Here is a 22,550-nt window from a genome sequence, read left to right as displayed (position 1 = left end):
TTACATAATATTTTTTAGACTAATTTCTGTGCATTGTTTTTATTGTGGAGCTTCTCTCCCTGGATTATCAATACAAATGGGCTGTGCTGAGCTGGACCTTCCCAGTCAGCAAACAAAACTAGTAAAATAAAATAAACAGTGTTTTAAAAGCTTGGAATATTAGAAACAGTTTAGAAAGATGCCCTTTCTTATGTTCAGCAGTACATGTAGATGTTCTTCGTGTTTCACTGTTGCAGTCATTACATTTGGGTTAATCTGCTTGCAGGTAGCCCTCAGTCGGCCTGATTAACAAAGTCTTGGGTCCTGCGTCGGTTGCTGTCCCTTCTTCCATGATATCAAGTCGTCAGGGGTATAAAACATGCAGCTGACACCATTACATCAGTCTTTCTTGCCGTGCGGTGCCCGAAGCAGAAGCAGTTTGCAAGTGCCGGTCGGCCGACTCTTGAAATTTTCGTTTTCGAGTTTCAGAACCAAAGTCTTCAACTATAGCTAAGTACCGTATTGGGGAAACTTTTTCTTGCTCCTTACCGATGTCAGTAAAAGTTAATAATTGCATTACTTGTGGAAAGCAAATACCTCATAAAGATTTTCATTCGTACTGTATTCCTTGCCTAGGACCTGACCACAACATACCTTGCTGTCGGTTTTGTGCTTTATTTAATCAGCGCACTATCCGTCGTCAGTATATTTTCATCTCTAAATATTTTGGTTCTTGGTTTAATTATCCAGAAATGTTGTCGGTTAGCCATCCGACTACCGGGATTCCAAAAAAATGCAATGATAAAGACAGAGGCAGGCCGCAGAGGTCCAAAATTGCCGATGACGCTTCTACTAAGCCAGTTGCCAGTTCGCCGGTACTCAGTGAGACGCTTTTGCAGCCCCTGATACCCGCTACCTCTAATTCACAGGCCTCTACTGAGACCCATTCGGAGTCCGGTATGCTGCGAGATGCTTCAAATATGGAACCCGCGGATGTCTCTACCTTGGATGGGTCAGGAGTCACTGTGCAGGCACCGGCTTCTGAGGGTGTATTCAGGCGTGTGGACTTGCATATTAAACCAACACCTCCTTCTTTACTTAGGTCTAAATCTCGATCCATGCCTAAAAAAATGATGCCCAGGCCACATGCTCAGGCCTCTATGTCTAAAAAACAAATGGTAAGAATGGCTGAAGATATAATAACTCTAATCAGGGGTAGCCAACCCTGCCCCCCTTCAAAGAGGCCTAGGACTGAAGTTGATTATGAATCTTCTGATCAGAATTCTGTTTTTTCTGATTCTTCTGATTATCTGGATTTGCCCTTATCTACTTATGAAGATTCTGATGCTGAGGACTCCATTCCCTCTGCTTCCCCTCCTGAGGATTTTTTTTTTGGGGAAACCTTAAATACTCTGAGGGAGCATTTCCACTGGGACAGCCAGGGTTTTTCTGATTCAAAAAAGAGGGTTAGGGATTTCCTTCCCCTGCTTCAGCATAGGCCTTTAGCTATTCCTCCTGTACTAGACATTGTTGATGATGCTTTTTCGGAATCCAGTTTGGCCCCTGATTCCCTGCCTCCTGCTGCCAGAAAACCTGACAGATACTACAGGGTCCTTGAGTCCCACAAGTTCCTGTTTAAAAATCCTATTGCACATCCAGAGACTATTTCACAGGGGTCCAAGGGCATTAAGGCTTCTACTGCTAAAAATCCTACCCTTTCTGATAGAGAATCCAGGGCGCTGGATAGATGGGGTAAGAAGGTTTACACTTCTGCAACCTTGGCCATTAGGGCTTTAAACTGCCCGTTTCATATGTTAAAGTATCAGCACCATGTTATTGGACTGCTTAAACAGAAAATTATGTTGATTCCTGACTGTGTGGAAAATAAAGAATTACAGGATTTAATGCATTCTGCTGAACAAGTTGGAAAACATACTTTGCAGTGTGGTTTTGATTCATTAGAGGCCTCTTGCAGGGCTGTTGTTACTGAGATTGTGCTCAAAAGGCATGCTTGGCTTAAGGAGCAATCTTTGCCTGATCATGTTAAAGCTAAATTGTTGGATGCTCCTTTAAATCAGGACCGCCTGTTTGGCAACAAGGGTGAGGAAGTTCTTAAAAAGATGGAAGATAAAGCTAAATCTGTGCAAACTGTTAAAGATTTTTTTACAAGTTCAGCCTCCTAGATTTAGTAGGCACTGGTCCTCTAAGAATTGGTCCTTTCCAGCTCCTTCCAGGTCTTCTCAAGCTAAACCCAGACACGGTAAAAACTCCAGGATTCAGTCCCAGGGGGCACACAGAACTAAGCAGTGGGGAGCATCCACTTCCAAATCTGGGAATAATAAGACTCCCCCTATGGTAAACTGTCTCAGTGACTTCCTTTTAAAATTTCCAAGCACTTATCAACTGACTGCCCATTTGGGGGGGAAGATTGCTCTTCATGCAAAGAATTGGGAACTCATTAACCAGGACAAATGGGTTTTAAATATAGTGTCCCAGGGATACATATTTCACTTCCACACATTGCCAACACCAAGCGGGTGGCCGGACCTACCCCCAAATCAGTGGGCAGAGGCCCAAAAACAAGTACTTTCTTTCTTAAGCATGGGGGCTATTCATTTGGTACCAGAAGAGGAAAAGGGACAAAGTTTCTACTCGAGACTTTTCCTGGTACCCAGAAAAGACAATTCATGGCGTCCTATCCTGGGCCTATCTACTCTAAACACCTTTTTGGAGATTCCAAAATTCAAGATGCTGACTCTTCACCATGTACTTCCGATGCTAGGCAAAGATGCCTGGTTGGCAACGCTAGATTTAAAAGAAGCATACCTGCACATCCCAATCAGGGAATCTTGCAGAAGATACCTACGCTTCAAAGCAGGCTACATGCACTATCCGTTCTCTACACTGTCATTTGGCTTATCTACTGCGCCCGGGGTATTCACAAAGTGCCTAGCTCCAGTTGTTGCATTTTTCAGGCAAAGAAATATTCAAATATACCCATGCCTGGACGATTGTCTAATTCAGGCAGAAAGCCAGGACATACTTTTGAATCATCTGGCCTTTGTACAAAGGGTTCTAACTTGTCAGAGTACACCATAAATGAAAATAAATCAGACCTGGTACCCTGTAAACCATTTATATTCCTGGGAGCAAGTTTGAATACAACTTCCCAGATGGCTTACCTCACGCCAGAGAAACAAATTCATTTGACAACCTACTTCAAACAAGTGGCCACAAAAACCCTGCTATCTGCAAGACAAATACTGCAAGCCTTGAGGTTCATGGCCTCCTGCATTCTTTTAATTCCATATGCAAGACTACATATGAGGAAACTACAGTGGTATCTAAAACGCCTATGGTGTCAACTTTCACAAGACCTGGAAACAGTGATTCCTATCATACCTTGCCTACGCCTAGAGTTCCTTTGGTGGGCAGAGGCCTGCCACCAAAACAAGGGACTACCTTTCACACCACCCTCTGCCGCCCAAACCCTAACAACAGATACATCAGACTATGCATGGGGGGCTCACCTGGCAGGGAAGTGCATTTAGGGCAAATGGAATCCAAGTCAAATGCATCTGCATATCAATCAAAAAGAAATGTTAGCTGTACAGAATGCTCTGACAGCCTTCAAGGACCACATTCTTCCAGGACAACTAATGGTAAAGACAGGCAACACCACTGTTATGTGGTACATAAACAAGCAGGGGGGTACACATTCTTACCCCCTCTGCAGACTAGCCATGGCATTGTGGAACACAGCCTTGAGCTACCAAGTGCACCTACAAGCTCAATTCCTGCCAGGAAAATTAAATACACTGGCAGACGAACTAAGCAGAAACCTCATGGACCCACACAAGTGGAAGCTGGAACCAAGGATTTTCAACATGTTGACAAGCAAATGGGGGAGCCCAGATATAGACCTGTTTGCTTCTCTCCAGAACTACCAATTGGACAAATTTTGCACAAGGACTCCCCACAAACTAGACTGGAAAGTGTATGCTCTGTCCTTCAGCTGGAAAAACCTATCCGTATATGCCGTCCCCCTCAGCCTCTGCTCTCCAAAGTACTACTAAAAATCAAACAGGACAAACCAAGGATGATTTTGATTGCTCCAGACTGGCCGCGCCAACACTGGTACTCCCTCCTGCGCAGTGTGTCACGGTTATCTCCATGGCACCTGCCTCAGACTCCTTCCCTGCTGTCTCAGCAGGAGAACCAGATTCTGCACCCTCAGCTTCTAACACTGAACCTTGCAACCTGGCTAATTACTTAATCTCTCCTTTACCATCCCTCAGCAAACCTGTGATGGATATCATTTTAGAGGCAAGGAGGCCTAGTACTAGAAAATCTTATGCTGAAAAATGGAAAAGATTCTGTGCCTGGAACCAATCTCAAGGGATAAGCACAGCAGCGCCCAATTTACCTCAGATTTTACAATACTTAACTGAGATTCTTCACAAGGGCCTGTCTTTTTCCTCCATTAAAATCCACGCCTCAGCCATTTCAGCTCATTATAACACAGAACCTCCCCTCTTCTCTCATCCACTGCTCAAGCAGTTCCTCAGAGGGACCAAACATTTGAGACCACCCAGGAGAGCTCCAACACCAGCCTGGGACCTTAACTTTGTCTTGGAGAATCTCACTCTACCTCCTTTCAGGCCAGCTGCTACTGCAGACTTAAAATTTCTTTCTTGGAAAACAGCTTTCCTTTTAGCAATCACTTCAGCTAGAAGGGTATCTGAATTACAGGCCCTTATGGCAGTGGAGCCTTTTATCATCTTTCATGCGGACAGGGTGTTCCTCAGAACCAATCCATCCTTCATGCCCAAGGTGGTATCCAGTGTGGCTCTTAATTAGTCCATTCATTTGCCAACCTTCTTTCCCAATCTACAGAATAAAGGGGAACTGATACTGCATTCCTTAGATGTGCATAGACAATTTAGATTCTACTTGGACAGGACTAAACCTCAAAGGAAATCTGAACAACTGCTGGTGGCATTTGGTGCAGGGGCAGAGGGGAAGGCTATTTCAAAGCAAACCATTTCTAAATGGATAAGCCATTGCATTCATTTCGGCTATAAGCACCATGGAAAACCTATCCCCCAGGGGATCAGACCTCACTTCACCAGGGCTGTGCATCTACCTCTATAGCCTTTCTCAGAGGTGTCCCTACCAGGGACATCCTACAAGCTGCTACCTGGCGTTCTGTACATACTTTCACCAAGCATTATCATTTGCCAATTTTCTCTAAATCCAGAGCTGGCTTTGCCACTGCAGTCTTGCAGGGCCTTATAGCTGGCCCTAATGCTGTCTAAATTCCTCCTCCTAACCATAGCTTTGGGAATCTACCCAAATTTAATGACTGCAACAGTGAAACACGAAGAAGATAGTACAGTTGTGTACACTTACCATAAAATTAGATGTTCGAGTGTATTCACTGTTGCAGTCCTGGTTACCCTCCCTCCAGCCCCCTAACTTCTTTTGGCTGTACCTCTACTTTCCTTTACTATGCTTAAAAGCCTTTTTGGTGCATTTGCTTTTTTGTTGGAGGTATATCTTTGTGCTTTTATATTTAATTGCTTCCCATTTGGGGGGGACCTGACATATGGGGCAAGAAAAACTTATGTAATGGCGTCGGCTGCATGTTTTATACCCCTGACGACCTGACGTTATGGAAGAAGGGACAGCAACCGACGCAGGACTCAAGACTTTGTTAATCAGGCTGACTGAGGGCTACGTGCAAGCAAATAACCCAAATGTAATGACTGCAACAGTGAATACACTCAAACATCTACATTTATGGTAAGTGTACACAACTGTACTTTCCTATGTTGGAAGGAGGTGCACTTTAAGGTCGCCTGAAACCCTATTCCAGTTAATGAAAAGGTGTCTAGTTACAGAGGATGCCTTATCCACCTTAATATTGTTTCCTTGATAAGTAATGATCTCGGACTTGTTTTGAGGTGCCTTTGTATTACCTGTGTACTGTATATAAATAAGACAGTTTTGTTTTTGACATTGTGGCAGATGGCTGTCTGCTTTGTTACCTATGCAGTAGACATAAGCCAGAAAAGAAAATACCCCTTTAAGTTTTTCTAGAATTATAGATACAGACTGTATTGAGGAAAGCATGTGTGCATGTAACTTGAGACTGTCTCTTTAGATTGGTCAGAATCGCATCTTATGCCTTAACGAGTAGGTTATTTCTGTGTATTTACATTAATATTGTTGAAGGAGAGTATATGTAAAGGAAATTGTCCTATACCTGAATGTGATAAACTGACAGGTGTTAATATTAAAAGGAGCTAGTTCTGCATTCATTTTGAGGAATTGATGGAGTGGAGTTCTTTCAGGAAGCGGTATAAAGCCTAAGTATATCACAATAAATTGTATTTGATTTTACTATAGGCATTGTCCCAGAGATTAGGCAGAATCATCCATGGTCATCTTGATCGTTATGACCGAGGTGTGCTTTTCACAGAAGCATTTGTTTCTCGACACAAAGCTCGTATTCGTGGCCTGTTTAGTGCAGTAACCAGGTAGGTTTTGATCTTCTCATCTTCTTTTGTGTGTACATATTTATTAATATCTGTGGATTTTATCACTACATAACATAACTAGCCAGCAGAAATATATTGCAAACCTATTTAGTCTTTGTAGTTGCCACAGGTATGTAAAGACAACTTTAAATTCTGCCAATTCTATCTCCAGCAATCTTAAGCCAGTTCAGAAGCCTCAAGTTTATCAGTCTCTACCACCCATTCCAGTAGTTGATTACACCTGTTAGTCATCCTTTCTGTGAAGCAGTTCTTTTTTCATGTCAAGGTTAAGTCATGGTCTGTTGATCTGGTAGTCATGCCTCTGCTTAACTTGCATTATACTTCCTTTCTAGTGTTATTCTGGCATATTTCTGTGTAGTGACCATGTCATATCCCCTCATTTCTCCTGTGTTCAAGTAAGTAAAGTTTCAGCTGTCTTAACCTATTCTCCTGTGTTATAGTTTTTCCTCACATCATCACAATCAGCATTTTTGTACTCAGTCCATCATTGAGACCTGGCTTTTCCTGTAAGGCTTCCAGAACTAAGCACAGTACTTCACCTGGGCTTAATCAATGTTTGAGCACACTTTTGTGATAGGCTCATAGATTAGTACTAGGCTAGCTACCCTTGTGGACCATTTTAAGCCTAGCCAACTACCAGATGTGAGAATCAAACCCTGCACCTTGTGTCTGTAAGGTAAACACCTTGACCATTATGCCAACCTCCCACCCCATCCCAATCCTAACCCGGGATTTTGATTCCCTCTATATATCAGAATTTGGTTTGCTTCTTCCTCTTGTTTTCATTCTGTGCCTCATGTTTTAGATTTTTGTAATGGTAATACAAATGTGCCCTTCCTTTTCTGGATTTTTAGTCATCTGTGTTGTACTTATTTAGGCCCTGGAGTGCCCCCCCCCCACTTCACTTTCTGGCCGTCCCACTGCATCCTGTCCATGACTGGGTCTGTCTGCTCCTCCTTCCTTCCCTGGACTGGAGCCAGAGTGCAGCTTATGGGCATGTTGAGTGGCTGTGCCAGCAACTGCTTCTGCTTTCTGAGAAGTGTTATGACCTACCGCTATTTCCCTGCCCTTCCACCTCTGCATTCATTGTCAAAATCTAAGAGCTACTCCTTTTTCTGGACCACACTTACCCTCAGGGAGCATCTGTGAAGAACACCCCACCATAAATATGCCCATCCCTCTCTGCCAGCATCTCAGACACCTGAGCTGCTAATCTTATCCAGGTCGCCTGGGCTGTAGGGCTTTATCCCGCTACTCTGTGGTGCTGGCCAGGCCCCTGGAGTGTTATTCCCTAGGTGCAGTACCATGCATTTGAAGGTTGGAAATGAATGTACTATCTTTTAGACTTTGACTACTGTCTCCTTAAATATTTCTTTTTTGCTTTTTTCCTTGTCTGCCACCACCCCCACAGTAACCTTCATGTCATCGCCAAATAGGTGGGTGCATTTTTGTTGCCCTTTATGGGATGTGAGATAAACAAGCTAAAAAGAGCTGGATCCAGAACTGATCACCTTGGGTATCATTTGTAAGTTTCTTATCCTGTTGTGCTTAACTGAGTATAACCCTGTGTTGTCTTTTCCATCCACCTCAACCTGTGGGTTATCTGATCTGACTGTATCCGAGGCAGGGACCTTAGACTTTTCGTCTCTAAAGCCCTGACACTTCTCCCATAATGCTCTGCCCTCCTGGAACCTCCTCCGATCTCATTTACTGCTTCAGCCTGTAGATAGAATCTGCAAAGCTCCTGGTTGATAAATACTTATGACAGAAATAATCATACATTTATATAAATGAAAACAAACCATACTGACATATTTTCAATTGCAAACATTATACGTCACGTATAATCATCTGTATAGTCATTGTCAGTCAAACATTACATTGCTCACTCATTTCTTGCCTTCCGTTGAACCTCATTCATTCTCCAAAACATTATTTTGCATGTAGCGTTCCCACAATTCCCATTTTTGTCTATGTAATTTGCTTGTTCCCTTTTCTAAAGATCCCACTTCCAGTTATTTTATCTCTGTTGCTATACTAACTACTTCTAGTATAGTTGGTTTAAACTTTGATTTCCGTTTTCTAGTAATTGTTTTTTTGGCAGCCAGAGACTTAAAGTCAGCAAGGCCTTACTATGTCTAGGCAATTCCAATTCTGTATCACAGCTCAAAAAATGATTTCCTTAGTTATACCAGTTTGCTCACCCAGTATTTCTGACAGAGTGGTCTGCAGGGAATTTTAAGTCTGCCTACCCATTGCACTCCCCAAAAATATGTTCTCAGTTACACCTTTCTTCCACATCACACCTCAAACATTTGCAGTCTTCCTAAGGAAAATTTTTTTGGAGTCTGCATGGGGTATAAAAATACCTATGCAAACATTTCTGAGCAAGAATCCTAAATCTTCTAGACTTTGTTGCATATTTGGGAGCCAGATATATATCCACCCATTGTTTCTTTTTGAATTGTTTATCCAATCTCTCTTCCCAGTCCTTTCTAACCTACTTGGCTCCAATCTTGATATCTGATTTGAAGGGATCAGATGGTTGGGCAGTAGTCACTATTTTGGATCTATGGATCCCAAGGGGGGGGGGGGGGGCATGCTTAGCTGCCTAGCATCGGTATCATCTTTCAACATTGCAGAAAGGATTCTAAGACTGGGGGTTCTGTTGTTAAGTCGGATCTGTATCGATCCTCTTCTCTGTCAGGTACTTGGAGCCTACATTAGTTAGCTCTGGGACAGCCCACACCATTAGACATTGACCATCCTCAACCTGGGGGATCCAGTGGTGCTTCAGCGTCCCCCTTCCTGGCTTCTTCTCCCTGGGAGACAGATGTGAAGAGTAGATGTAAGAGGAAGCATTTATTTTCCCCTGAATAGTCGTTCACCAAGGATTCTGACATTGATGAAGGGGAGGGGCCCCCAAAGTCACCCAGCGAAGATGCCTCCTTTGGTGATCTGCTAGAACAGATGAGACAATGAGAGGGTGGACAATTGAAGCCCCTACTCCTGAGCAGTTGGTCTTTCTCGAGTAATTTGCTGCAGGCCATCTATGGCCTGGCTAGTTCTCCATGTAGATGCCCTTGTTGACTTGGCATAGACATGTTTTGAAGCAAGATCCTGGCAGTGGATGCCATTGCAGTTTCTGGATTTGTTGTCCATCCCCAAACAAAGAGTCTTGGGCATTGGGCTGTCTGGGAAAGCACATTTGTGCTTCAGCCACATTTGCTATACATGCGCTGAACTACATGGCTCACTTGATAAGGCTCCAAAGACATCTGATCTTGGAGATGTCTAAGAATGTAACAGTATAACTTCCCCCAGAGACTCAAACCTCATTGGAGGCTGAGTTGTCCATGATACTATCCATCTCAAATGTATCCACAAGGTTTCTTTTGAATGATGTAGAATGTGTGGCTGATGCAGCAAGAACCAATATTACTATGCGCCACCATGTCTGGATGCTCTTATGTAACCTTGCAGACTGCTTCAAGCCATCCTTTCTAAACACTCCTTAAAGTAAAAGATATATTGTTCAGTAGTGAACAAGAAAGAAAGACTTTGTCTTCTGTAGAATTCGCTTCTCCATCCTGAAAATGACCTCTTCCAGGAACCAGAAGGGGGGATGGCTCCTTTTCATGAATTCAAACAGTTTATCCAAAATGCTCCAGGTGAAGGAGCCTCTGTGGCAGAAGGGGGAGCTTTAATGGGCACTATCCCAGAGGCAGTGACAGTCTGCAAAATCAGGGCTTCTGAGGATTCTTCTCCAGTAAGCTCTTCCAGCACTCCTTAAAGCTTGCCCAGCTGCTGTTCTCCTGGGACAGTTGGGGTGCTTGGCTCTCCACCCAAAGTCTTAGGAGGCTGTCACTTCATGCACTTGGATATTGAGAATTATTTCCAGAAGTTATTCTGTCCCCCTTCTGTACACGCCAAATGAATGTCAAAAATCCATCCCTTTCTGATATTCCACCCTATCAGCAAAGGGAAGCAGTAGTGGAGATAAGAAAGCTGCTCTTGAACTGAGCCATCCAAGAGGTCTTAACAGACCAAAGAAGATCTGGGGTTTGTGCAAGACTCTTTCTAGTGTCAAATAAAAACAAGGATGGGAGGCCCATTCTGGTCTTCAACAAGCTTATTCTTTATATGAAACAGACCAAGTGACAGTGCAGTCCATTCTCCCTTTCCTGAGGAAGTGTGACTGGATGTGCTTGGTGGACCTTAAGAATGCTTACAACCACATAAGGATAGCAAAGCATTTGAGGAGATCCCTGTGCTTCCATCTAGGAGCCAGCCATTATCAATTTCAAGCACTGCCCTTTGGTCTCACCGCAGCTCCACTCCAGGTGTTCACCAAGTTTATGGCAGTGGTGGCAACCTGTCTCTGGCTGCAGGGCTTCTGAGTCTGTCCTTACCTGGTTGTTATGACAACCGCAAATTGTCTCTAATCTAGGTCAGGAATTACTTGTTTCAACTGTGTCTATTCTTGAGCATCACTGTAAATGATGACAAGTCCAGTCCAATACTGGTACAAGCCCTAGAATTCATCGGTTGCTGTCTGGACACCATCAACTAAATTGCCAAACTGTCTTCCTCCAGACTTGCCTCCTTGCAGATTCAAGTCAGCCAAATTCTAAATCTCAGTGACCCCCAGCTTACTTTGTTTTTCAGCTCCGTAGCCCTATGCCAACATCTATTTGTCTTTTGCTGCTGGACAAATTCTACAGGAGAGCTTTTCAGTGGACCTTGTCGATTCAGTTGTCAATCTTGTCTTATCCTCAGGACCTTCCCGTTTGTCTTGCCAGCATATACCACCATCCTGTTGCTCGATGGCTGGATTCTCACCAAGTTCCAGCAGGTAATTCTCTTGTTTTCCCTAGGCCTCAGGTCACATTTATCACAGATGCTTCCCTCCTGAGGTGGGGTGGGGGTGAGGGTGGGGGGGGGGGCAGTTGAAAGTAAGGCCAGTTTGCACAAGTCTTGGAGATGAGAGTAGTCATCCAAGCATTGGAGGCCTTTCAGAATTTTCTTCCCAGGAGTGTGATAGTCATTCAGTCTAACAACATGGATACAGGACATTTTGACCCCAGATGATTTGACCCCAGCAGAGATTCCGGTAGTATTTCTGTTAACCATTAAGTATAAGAATATAAATGTACTATATTAAATAAATGAGAACAACATCTACAGAAAAAAAAAAAAAGATTTAAAACATCATATAAGCTAAGACAACATTAAACTCGGCAACAATCACAACCAGAACTAACACTATTACATGACGGAATGAGATGAAATCAATGATGTCAAAAACAGAAAATGTATTCTGAGCATAAAATAATGAAAAAATATTTGCTAGAAGTGTTTTAGAAAGAAAATGTATTCCTAAGCTGGTTCATAGTAATATAACATGCAAGGCACGATCCATAGTCAATAAAAGAGCAAAAAAAAAAAAAAGTACAATTTTTTCCACAGCAGAATAAAAAAGTAACTAGTGCCATCTACTGGTCCTATTAAAATAGCAGTAAAAAATTAGTACTGAGTAAAGAGAATTAGAAGTAGAAAAATGTTAGAAGCTTGTGCATAGATACAGTCACTAACAAAAGTGTCAAAAAATTACCTTTTTACATAACATTAATAATATTTACATATTAAGAAAGTTAAATCAACATTTATTAAATAATATATTAAATTGCTGCGTAAAATTCCTGATTAAAATATTAAGTTTTAAAATGCTATTATTAAATTTAATTGGGACACTGTTTGTTTAATTTTTGTGTGGTTATTTATTGCAAAATTGGGATCAAAAAGTCTGGGGTCAAACTGTACAATAAATATTCTCATAGACAATAAATGTAAATTTAAATATGAAAGTGTATACGATTGCATTAGGATTGAATCGTCCAGGATCAAACTGTCATGCTTCTGATCACATAGCATTTGTATGGTACATAAACAAACAAGATGGAACCTGCTCATATCCCTTGTGTCAAGAAGCCTTGAGAGTGTGGCAGTGGGCAATGTCTTTGCAGTGCTTTCTGGTATTAATGTGCATCCCAGGCAAATCCAATATTATAGCAGATAACTTCAGCAGGAGCACCCAAATGTATTAGAAATAATCCCTCAATTCAAAGAAATTGAATGTGTGTATTCAACCACTGGGTCAACCCTGCTGTGATCTCTCTGCATCCCCCACTAACACTAAGTGCAGCAGCTCCTTTGCCCTGATCCCCCCAAAGGGACAGTCACCGAGGTATGCTGTTCTCCATGCTTGGCACCCAGGTCTCCTATATGCATGTTTTCTGACTCCTTTTGATAGTAACATGTTTTCAGAAAGCAGCCCATTTGAGAGCGACTGTAATCCTCATAGCCCCCTTTTGGTCTAGATGTACATGATTCTGTAGCCTCATCTGTTATACTTCCCTTGGGTCTTGAACCCTGTTCCAGAGCTAATTTCTCACCCCTTGGGTGAACCTCATCCAAATCTCAAATTCCTCTAACTGACCGCTTGGTTCCTCCAGTTTCAGTGTTGGTCAGAGATCCCAAGGAGTTTGAGAGTTATCCACATCCTATCAGCTTCCCAGAAACCTTCGACCTGGAAGGTTTATACTTGGAAGTAGAAAAGATTTTCTGTTTGGGCCACAACCAAAGGTTTATGTCCTTTTTTCCACTCCTTTGGATGCAATTTTTAGATTTTCTGGAGGATCTGCTTCATTCTGGTCTCAGCTACTCCAGTGTCAAGGTTCAGTAAGCAGCCAGATCTAACTTTCTTGTGGCTATGGACAATATACCAGTTGTGTACCTGAAACTGTCAGAAGTGTTTGTGAAGGGTGCTTTCCACCTGAGGCCCCATATCAGGGAACCCATTCCTCCTTGGGATTTGCCTCTACTCTTTCAAGCTTTGAATAAGACTTCCCTTCGAGCCAGAGGTTTTCAAACAGCTGCCTTGAATGAGACTGTTTTTGATTGCCATTACTTCTGCAAGCAGGGTTTTGGAACTCCAAAGCCTTGATAATTCCTTATCCTATTTTTCATATGATGTACTAGTCCTTCATTTCCTTCAGAAAATCTAAGCAGCTTTTTGTTTTATTCTCCAATGCTCGATTTGGTAAGTGACCCTTTCCTAATTGCTTTCTGATTGTATTTCCTTTCTTTACACAGAGAGAGGCATTCCCTTACCTGGTCAACCTAAAGCCCATTCCACCAGAGCTGTTGCTGTCTAAGCTGAAACGTCTCCTCCTCATCAATCTCCTATTTCCCATTTTCTGTATGGGGGTTGGGGTGTCATGTCAGCTGTTGCAATCTCTCTCTATTTAGTCTCACTCTCCGACCTTCGGCACTTATGCCCGACTGTCGTGGGCCTTCTTTCACACAGTCTACTTCTTTGCTGGACACTCTTTTCCCTTTCCTTCTTCCTGTCTTTCCCAAATCTCCTTCACGAGATTGTCTTCTGCTTTTCAGCAAATGTGTCCAAACCACTGTACTCTATTCTCTTTGACCTTTTTTTTGCAATTGGAGCTTTTTGTTTTCTGCTGTTATGTCCTTATTTCTTCATCTGTCCACAGTGTGGATCGTAGCACCTGTCTCAGGCACTTCATTTCCATCTTATTTATTCATTAGTTATCCTCGCCAGACATTTCATGCAGTGTGATAGGAGTCTGATGCCTCTATACTGCCCACAGACGTGAATAGCCTCTTTGATCTTGAACATTGGTGCTAGTGTACTTATTCTCCAGTCATCTGTGAGCTGCCTTTCTTTCCATACTGCTACGAGTACCCTCAAGAGCCATTTCTCCCCGTCTCGCTCATCATCTTTATCATATCTGATGTGACCTCATCTGAGCCTACTGGTTTGTCTGACTTTGTTTTCCTTAGTGCTGTTCTTCCTTCTTCTGTGGTGGGCTCTTCTTTCATTGCAGGTTGTATCTGGGGCATTACAGCTTCTGTATGGTTTTCTTCATTCAGAAGTTGCTGGAAGTATTCCTCCCACCTGCCTTTGATTTTCTGTGGACTGATGAGCAGGCTGTTGCTAGCATCCTTTATGAAGGGTGTCTGACTGTCTTCTTTATCTTTTTTTCTTTGCCTTGCAACCTGATAGTTTCTTTGTGCCATCTAATGTATCACTTTCCAAAAGCTAATTGAATGCTTGTGATGTCTTGTATTTTGCTATTGCAGCTCTTCTCTTACCCTGTTTGTTAGCCAACCAGTATTTCTTCCTAGCCTGGTCCATCTTTTCTGTGTCTCATGGTTTCCTGCACTCCTTCTTTCTTTTGATGACTTCCTGGACTTCGGCATGCCACAGGCAGCTTTTCTTATGCACCTTATTTCTATACTTGGCTTGGCTTCTTATCTGTTTTGTGGTCTTCACACTTACTATTTTGATGCACTGCCATTCTTCAACTTCTTCAAATTCATCCATTTCCTCTTCTTCCTGAGGTGCTACAACCGTGAGTTGTTCCTTAAACTGTTTTGCTTTCTCTACAGTAAACTTCCAGGTCTTTTGCCTGCTCTCTGTTTACCTTAGAGCCCTCTCTGACAACTGTTTGCAGCTAATTGTGGTAACCAGTGATTTAAGCTGTGGGCTGACTGTTTCACTGGGGATGACTTTGCAATGTCTGATTCTATCCCAGTACCCTTTCCTTACAGGAAGGAAATCTACCTGAGTTGCATGTTGGTCACTCTTGTATGTGAGCTTCTGACTGTCTCTCTTGCTCTGACCAGGTGTTAGTTACCATAAAGTCATTTGCCAGACAGAGGTCTAGAATAGCTTCTCCTTCTTCATTCCTGATGTTCTTCGTGTTTTACTGTTGCAGTCATTACATTTGGGTAATCCTGCTGGCAGGTTGCCCTCAGTTGGCCTGAATTCCAAAGTCCTGGGTCCTGCGTCGGCTGCTGTCGCTCTCTTCCTGACGTCAGGTAGTCAGAGGTATAAAAGATGCGGCCGACGCCATTTTCTTTAGTCTTTCTTGCCACGCGGTGCCCGAAGCAGAAGCAGTTCGCAAGTGCCGGTCGGCCGACTCCTGAGATGTCAGAAAAAGTAAATAATTGTTTTTCTTGTGGAAAGCAAATACCTCATAAGGACTTTCATTCTTAGTGTATTCCTTGCCTAGGCCCTGATCACAACGTTGCTGGTTGTCGGTTTTGTGCTAGATTTAACCAATGCACTATTAAGCGTTGGTATGATTTTGCTTTAAACTATTTTGGACGCCGGTTTATTTATTCAGAAATGTCGTTGGATAGCCATCCGACTACCGGAGTTCACAAAAAACGTAAAGAAAAGGAGAGAGATAGACAACCGAGGCCCAAAACCGACGACGAAGCATCTCCTAAGCCAGTCGCCGGTTCGCCGGTTCTCAGTGAGGTGCTTTCGCAGCCCCTGATGCTTGCTACTTTAGAGTCGCTGGCCGCTACTGACTCCCACGTCGAGTCGGCCATGCCACTGGAAACTCAAGGTATTGGAGCCTTGGATACTATTCCTTCAGATGGGTCCAGAGCCGCTGAGCAGGCACCGGCTTCTGAGGGTGTATTCAGACCTAAACATCTTTACATTAAACCAACATCAGCTTCAAAGGCAAAGACTAAATCACCTTCTAAAGCAAAGAAACAAACTCAAGAGCCACGTGGACAGGCCTCTATGCCCAAAAAACAGATGCTCAAAATGGTCGAAGACTTAATTACCTTGATCAGAGGTTCCCATCCCTCTCTTGATAAGAGGCCTAGGCAAGAGACTGACTATGAATCTTCAGATCAGGTTTCTATTTTTTCTGATTCCTCTTCTGATCAGGAATATTCTCTTCCCGCCTATGAGGATTCTGATGCTGAAGAATCCATACCTTCAGCATCTCCTCCAGAGGACTATTCTTTTGGGGAAAGCTTGCATACCATGAGGGAGCATTTCCACTGGGAAAGCCAAGATTTTTCAGAATCTAAAAAGAGGCTCAGGGATTTCCTTTTACTACCTCAACACAGGCCACTAGCCATCCCATCTGTGTTAGATATTGTAGATGATGTGTTTTCGGAGTCTAGTCTTACCCCTGACTCCTTACCTCTTGCTCCTGTTAAGCCTGACAGATATTACAGGGTCCCTGACTCTCATAAATTCCTTTTTAAAAACCCTGCTGCAGACCCAGAAACTATTTCACAGGGTCCCAAAGGAGTTAAGGCTTCCGCTGCAAAAAACCCTACCCCCTCTGACAGAGATTCTAGGGCACTGGATAGATGGGGAAACAAGGTTTACACATCTGCTAGCTTGGCTATAAGGGCCTTAAACTGTCAGTTTCATATGCTTAAATATCAGCAACATGTCATGGCATTGCTTAAAAAGAAAATGTTATTAAACTCTGAATGTGCAGAAAACAAGGAAATGCAGGATTTATTGCATGCAACTGAACAAGTTGGAAAGCATACTTTGCAATGTGGTTTTGATTCTTTGGAGGCCTCCTGCAGGGCCGCAGTTACGGGTTCTGTAATTAGGAGGTATGCTTGGTTAAGGCGCAAGGTTCCTACAGGTCAAAGCAATGGGGTGCTTCTATCTCCAAAGTTGGAGAAAACAAATCACAACCATACAGGAAACAGTCCCAATGACTTCCCCCTGCCAGCACCAATCACCTATCTGCTGGCAGCACCCTTAGGGGGAAAATTAGCACTTTTTTCTCAAAATTGGCACATTATAACCCAGGACAAGTGGGTTCTAAATATCGTGTCACAAGGGTACAAGTTCCATTTCCATACCCTGCCAAAGGCAAACGGCTGGCCAGATCTGCCAACAAAAAACAATGGGCAGAGGCACAAAAACAAGTCTCATCCCTCATGGACATGGGGGCCATTCAACAAGTACCAGAGCAAGAGCAGGGACAAAGATTTTACTCAAGACTGTTCTTGGTACCCAGAAAGGACAAGACCTGGTGGACCTATCTATTCTGAACACATTCCTGGATATACCAAAATTCAGGATGATGACTTTGCAGCAGCTTCTGCCCATGCTGGGCAAGAAAGATTGGCTGGTGACTCTAGACCTAAAAGAGGCATACCTGCATGTCCCAATCAGACAATTATGCAGAAGATACCTCAGATTCAAGGCTGGCTCAATGCATTACCAATTCTCTGCACTGCCCTTTGGCTTATCTACTGCGCCCAGGGTCTTTACAAAGTGCCTGGCACCAGTAATTGCATTCTGCAGACAAAGAGGAATACAAATATATCCTTACTTGGACGACTGTCTAATTCAAGCAGAGAACAAGGACATTCTTCTACAGCATCTGGCGTTTGTGAAAAGGCTTCTAACATGCCTAGGGTACACAGTCAACGAAAATAAATCAAAACTAGTACCCTCTCAAGAGATAATATTCCTGGGTGCAAGCTTAAATACAACTGCCCAGATGGCTTATCTCATGCCAGACAAACAAAGGCAACTGACTACCTATTTCAAAATGTTGGCAACAAAGGCCCAGTTATCTGCAAGAAAAATTTTGCAGGCTTTGGGCTTCATGGCATCATGTATCCTATTAATTCCATATGCAAGACTGCATATGAGGAAACTTCAATGGTACCTAAAAAGTGTTTGGACTCAACATTGCCACAGCATGGAAACAATGATTACTCTCATTCCCTGCCTACAACAGGAGTTTCGGTGGTGGGCAAAGGCTTGTCACCAAAACAAGGGACAGGCAGACACTAACAACGGACACATCAGATTATGCCTGGGGGGCCCACATAGCAGGAAGATGCATTCAGGGCACATGGTCCTCAACCCAAATGCATCTACATATCAATCAAAAAGAGATGTTAGCTGTTCAGAATGCCCTGACCGTCTTCAAGGACCTACTTCATCCGGGACAACTGCTGATAAAGACAGACAACACCATGGTCATGTGGTATATAAACAAGCAGGGAGGCACACATTCTTACCCCCTTTGCAGACTAGCCATGACTTTGTGGGGCACAGCATTAACTTACCAAGTACATCTGCAGGCGCAATTCCTGCCAGGAAGGAAAAATACTCTGGCAGACAAACTAAGCAGAAACCTAATGGATCCCCACGAGTGGCAGCTGGATCCACAAGTCTTCAGCTTGATAACAAAGAAATGGGGATGCCCGGACATAGATCTATTTGCCTCCCCTCACAACTACCAACTAAAAAGATTCTGCACAAGGACTTATCACAGACAAGCATGGAAAGTGGATGCCCTATCTTTCAGCTGGAAAAACCTATCAGTATATGCCTTTCCCCCACTGTCTCTCCTCCCCAAGGTACTCCTAAAGGTCAGACAGGAGAAGCCAAAAATGATTCTGATTGCCCCAGACTGGCCCCGCCAGTACTGGTTTCCAATCCTAAAGACCTTGTCTCAATGCCCAGATTGGACCTTACCTCAAATACCTCATCTACTGTGCCAGCAAAACAATCAGATCCTGCACAGCCAGCTCAGGACTTTAAACCTGGCAGCATGGCGGATAATGTAGTCATACAAAACACACCTCTCAGTAAAGCTATGATGGATGTCATTTTGGAGGCCAGAAGGCCTAGTACTAGAAAATCTTATGCTGGAAAATGGAAGAGATTATGTGCTTGGAACCAGGCACAAGGAACTGATGCAGCTGTGCCAAATATTCCTCAGATTTTGCAATACTTAGCTGAGATGCTGGACAAAGGCCTATCTTTTTCATCTATTAAAATTCATGCCTCTGCCATTTCAGCTCATAACAATACAGAGCCACCAATCTTTTCTCATCCCTTATTAAAACAGTACCTCAGAGGAGCCAAAAATTTAAGGCCTCCAAGGAGATCACCAATGCCTGCATGGGACCTCAACTATGTCTTGGAAAAACTCACCCTGCCTCCTTTTGAGCCAGCCGCTACTGCTGATATAAAGTTTTTATCTTGGAAAACAGCTCTGCTCCTAGCAATAACTTCTGCAAGATGAGTTTCAGAGCTACAGGCACTCATGGCTGTGGAACCTTTTATCATTTTTTATCCAGACAGGGTCTCTCTGAGGACAAACCCAACATTTATGCCTATGGTGGTGTCCAGTGTGGCTCTTAACCAAACTATTCACCTGCCAACTTTTTATCCAAATCCACAGAACAAGGGGGAGAGAATTCTGCATTCTTTGAAAGTACACAGACAGCTTAGATTCTACTTGGACAGAACCAAAGTTTTCAGTAAGATAGAGCAATTACTAGTGGCATATGCTGCAGGATCACAAGGAAAGGCGATCTCAAAGCAGACTATTTCAAAGTAGATAGGCCACTGCATTCATTTCTGCTACTTACACCATGGCAAGCCAGTGCCTAAGGGCATTAGGCCACATTCAACCAGAGCTGTAGCCACTTCAGCAGCCTTTCTCAGGGGAGTACCAACTAAGGACATTTTAGAGGCTGCTACTTGGAGTTCAGTGCACACCTTTACAAAGCACTATCATCTGCCACTCTACTCTAAATCCAGGGCAGGCTTTGCCACTGCAGTTCTGCAGGGCCTCATAGCTGCTCCTAATGCTGTTTCGTTCCAGCCTCCCATCCATAGCTTTGGGACTCTACACAAATGTAATGACTGCAACAGTGAAACACGAAGAACATAGTACAGTTGTGTACATTTACCATAAATGTAGATGTTCGAGTGTATTCACTGTTGCATTCCAGGTTACTCACCCGCCTTCCCCCTTTTTCTTCTGATGGAACCTATCTTTCCTTCTCTGATTTATACAACCTATGTGGTGTATTTGCTTGTAGAGGAAGGTAAAGTTTATATTGGTGCACTTATTTATATATATATATATAAATTTTGGCTACCCTTTTAGGGGGCACCTGACATCTGGGGCAAGAAAAACTAAAGAATATGGCATCGGACGCATCTTTTATACCCCTGACAACCTGACGTCAGGGAAGGGGCGACAGCAACCGACGCAGGACCCAGGACTTTGGAATTCAGGCCGACTGAGGGCAACCTGCCAGCAGGATTACCTAAATGTAATGACTGCAACAGTGAATACACTCGAACATCTACAGTTATGGTAAGTGTACACAACTGTACTTTGCCCCCACTCATGTGGACTCAGGTATTGCTGATATCCTATGTTCTTTGTGTTTCACTGTTGCAGTCATCACATTTGGGTTATCCCTGCCAGGGTAGCGCTTGGCCGGCCCGAATACCAGAGACAGTATTTTTGCATCGGTTGAGGACTGATGTCAGGTCATCAGTAATATAAAGTAAGGCAGCTGATGCCATTACATCAGTCTTTCTTGACGTGGAGCCCAAAGCAGAAGCAGTTCGTACGAGTGCTGGTTGGCCGCTACCTGAGTTTTCGTCTACCGAATTGAAGTTGCAATCTTCTAAAGCTAAGTACCCCATTAGAGATCCTTTTTTCTTGCACTAACCAATGTCAGAAAAAGTTAATAATTCTGTTGCCTGTGGCAAACAAATACCACACCGAGACTTCCACTCTTACTGCGTCACTTGTTTAGGCCCAGACCATGACATCCCTCGTCGCTTTTGTGCTTTATTTAACGCCAGAACTATCCGTCATCGGGCCCTTATTGTAGCCAGATATTTTCGCTTACAGTCCTCGAATTCCAATATGGCTTCGGTAAGCCATCCAACATCAGATCTTTGAAAAAATGTAAAGGTCAAGACAGAGACAGACCGCACAGGTCCAAACCTGCCGATGTCACTTATTTTATTTATTTTTATTTATTTTATTTTACATTTGTTTACCGGGAAAGTCTGACTGGACACAGGTCCATTTTCAGCAGAAGCCCGGGGAGAAAAGCTTCACATTAAGCTAGTCATCAGTTCTCCGGTACTCAGTGAGGCACTTTCGCAACCCCTGATTATCGCTTCTATTGATTTGCAGGCCACTACCAAGACCCTTTCGGAGTCCAGTATGCCGCAAAACTCTTCTTCGACTAAGGAAACCTTGGATGGGTCCAGAGCCGCTGAGCAGGCACCGACTTTCAAGGAAGTCCTTTGCACTACCGAATCTCGACACAAACCGACGTCTTCTTTTATGACTACCGTTCTTTCTAAAACTACCGAGTTTCTTAGGCCCAGGGTATGAACCACACCCAAGAAACCAACGGCCCACTCTCAGGCGCCTGCTACCTTGCCTCAGTCTCAAATGCTTAAAATGGCAGAAGACCATATCATGCTGATCAGGAGAAGCCAAGCTACCCCTTCCAAAAGGAAAAGAGATCTGTCCCCTGTAGTTTTGTCTGAACAAGAGTCAGATGAATATGCTGCATCTGAATATGAAGACATGTAACCTCTCTCCACTTATGAGGATTCCATTCCTTCAGCCTCTCCCTCAGAGGATTTTTCCTTTGGGGAAACCCTGCATACTTTAAGGGAGCATTTCCAATGGGAGAGTCAGGACTATCCTCAGTCTAAAAAGAGACTTAGGGAATTCCTAGATCTTCCACAACACAGACCCTTGGCCATTCCCCCAGTCCTGGATGTTGTGGAGGATGTTTTCCTCGAATCCAGCTTAATTCCTGATGCCCTTCCTCCTGCTCCCAGAAAACCAGACAGGTACTATAGAGTCCCTGACTCACACAAATATTTTTTTAAAAATCCTACAGCTGACCCTGAGGTAATTTCTTAAGGGCCAAAAGGGATTAAAGTGATCTCTTCTAAGAATCCCACCCCCTCAGACAGGGATTTCTGGGCATTGGACAGATGGGGGTAAGAATGTATACACCTCAGCTACTTTTACTATCAAGGCACTAAATTGCCAGTTCCATATGCTGAAATTTCAGCAACATACCTTGGAACTCCGTAAACAAAACATGTCTTCCTTTCCTGTTTGGGCAGAATCTAAAGATTTACAAGAGTTAATGCATTCTGCAAGTCAAGTAACTAAACACACCTTGCACTGTGGTTCTGATGCCCTAGAAGCTTCTTGCAGGGCAGCAGTCACTGGATCTGTCATTAGAAGGCATGCATGGCTTAAGGAACAGCCCCAGCCAGATCATGTCAAATCTAAATTGTTTGATGCCCCTTTGCACAAAGATAATTTATTTGGC

At 43.4% G+C, this 22,550-nt stretch overlaps 1 protein-coding gene across 2 annotated transcripts in view; it reads left to right on the top strand.

Annotated features, from left to right (window-relative positions):
• The window catches only part of UFL1 (UFM1 specific ligase 1), a 911,566-nt gene that overhangs the window by 275,725 nt on the left and 613,291 nt on the right, over nt 1-22,550 (top strand). For both annotated transcript variants that reach the window (XM_044065765.1, XM_044065759.1), the window contains exon 6: nt 6,391-6,521. In XM_044065765.1, coding sequence (XP_043921700.1) covers nt 6,391-6,521 — 131 coding nt within the window. The remainder of the gene's footprint in view (nt 1-6,390; nt 6,522-22,550) is intronic.

The sequence above is a fragment of the Protopterus annectens genome, chromosome 1.part0 (genome assembly GCF_019279795.1).
Source record: "Protopterus annectens isolate FY-2018-M chromosome 1.part0, PAN1.0, whole genome shotgun sequence".
NCBI classification, from domain to species: domain Eukaryota; kingdom Metazoa; phylum Chordata; order Ceratodontiformes; family Protopteridae; genus Protopterus; species Protopterus annectens.
Note: the sequence above shows the minus strand (reverse complement) of the source record. Positions and strands in the feature narration are given on the sequence as shown.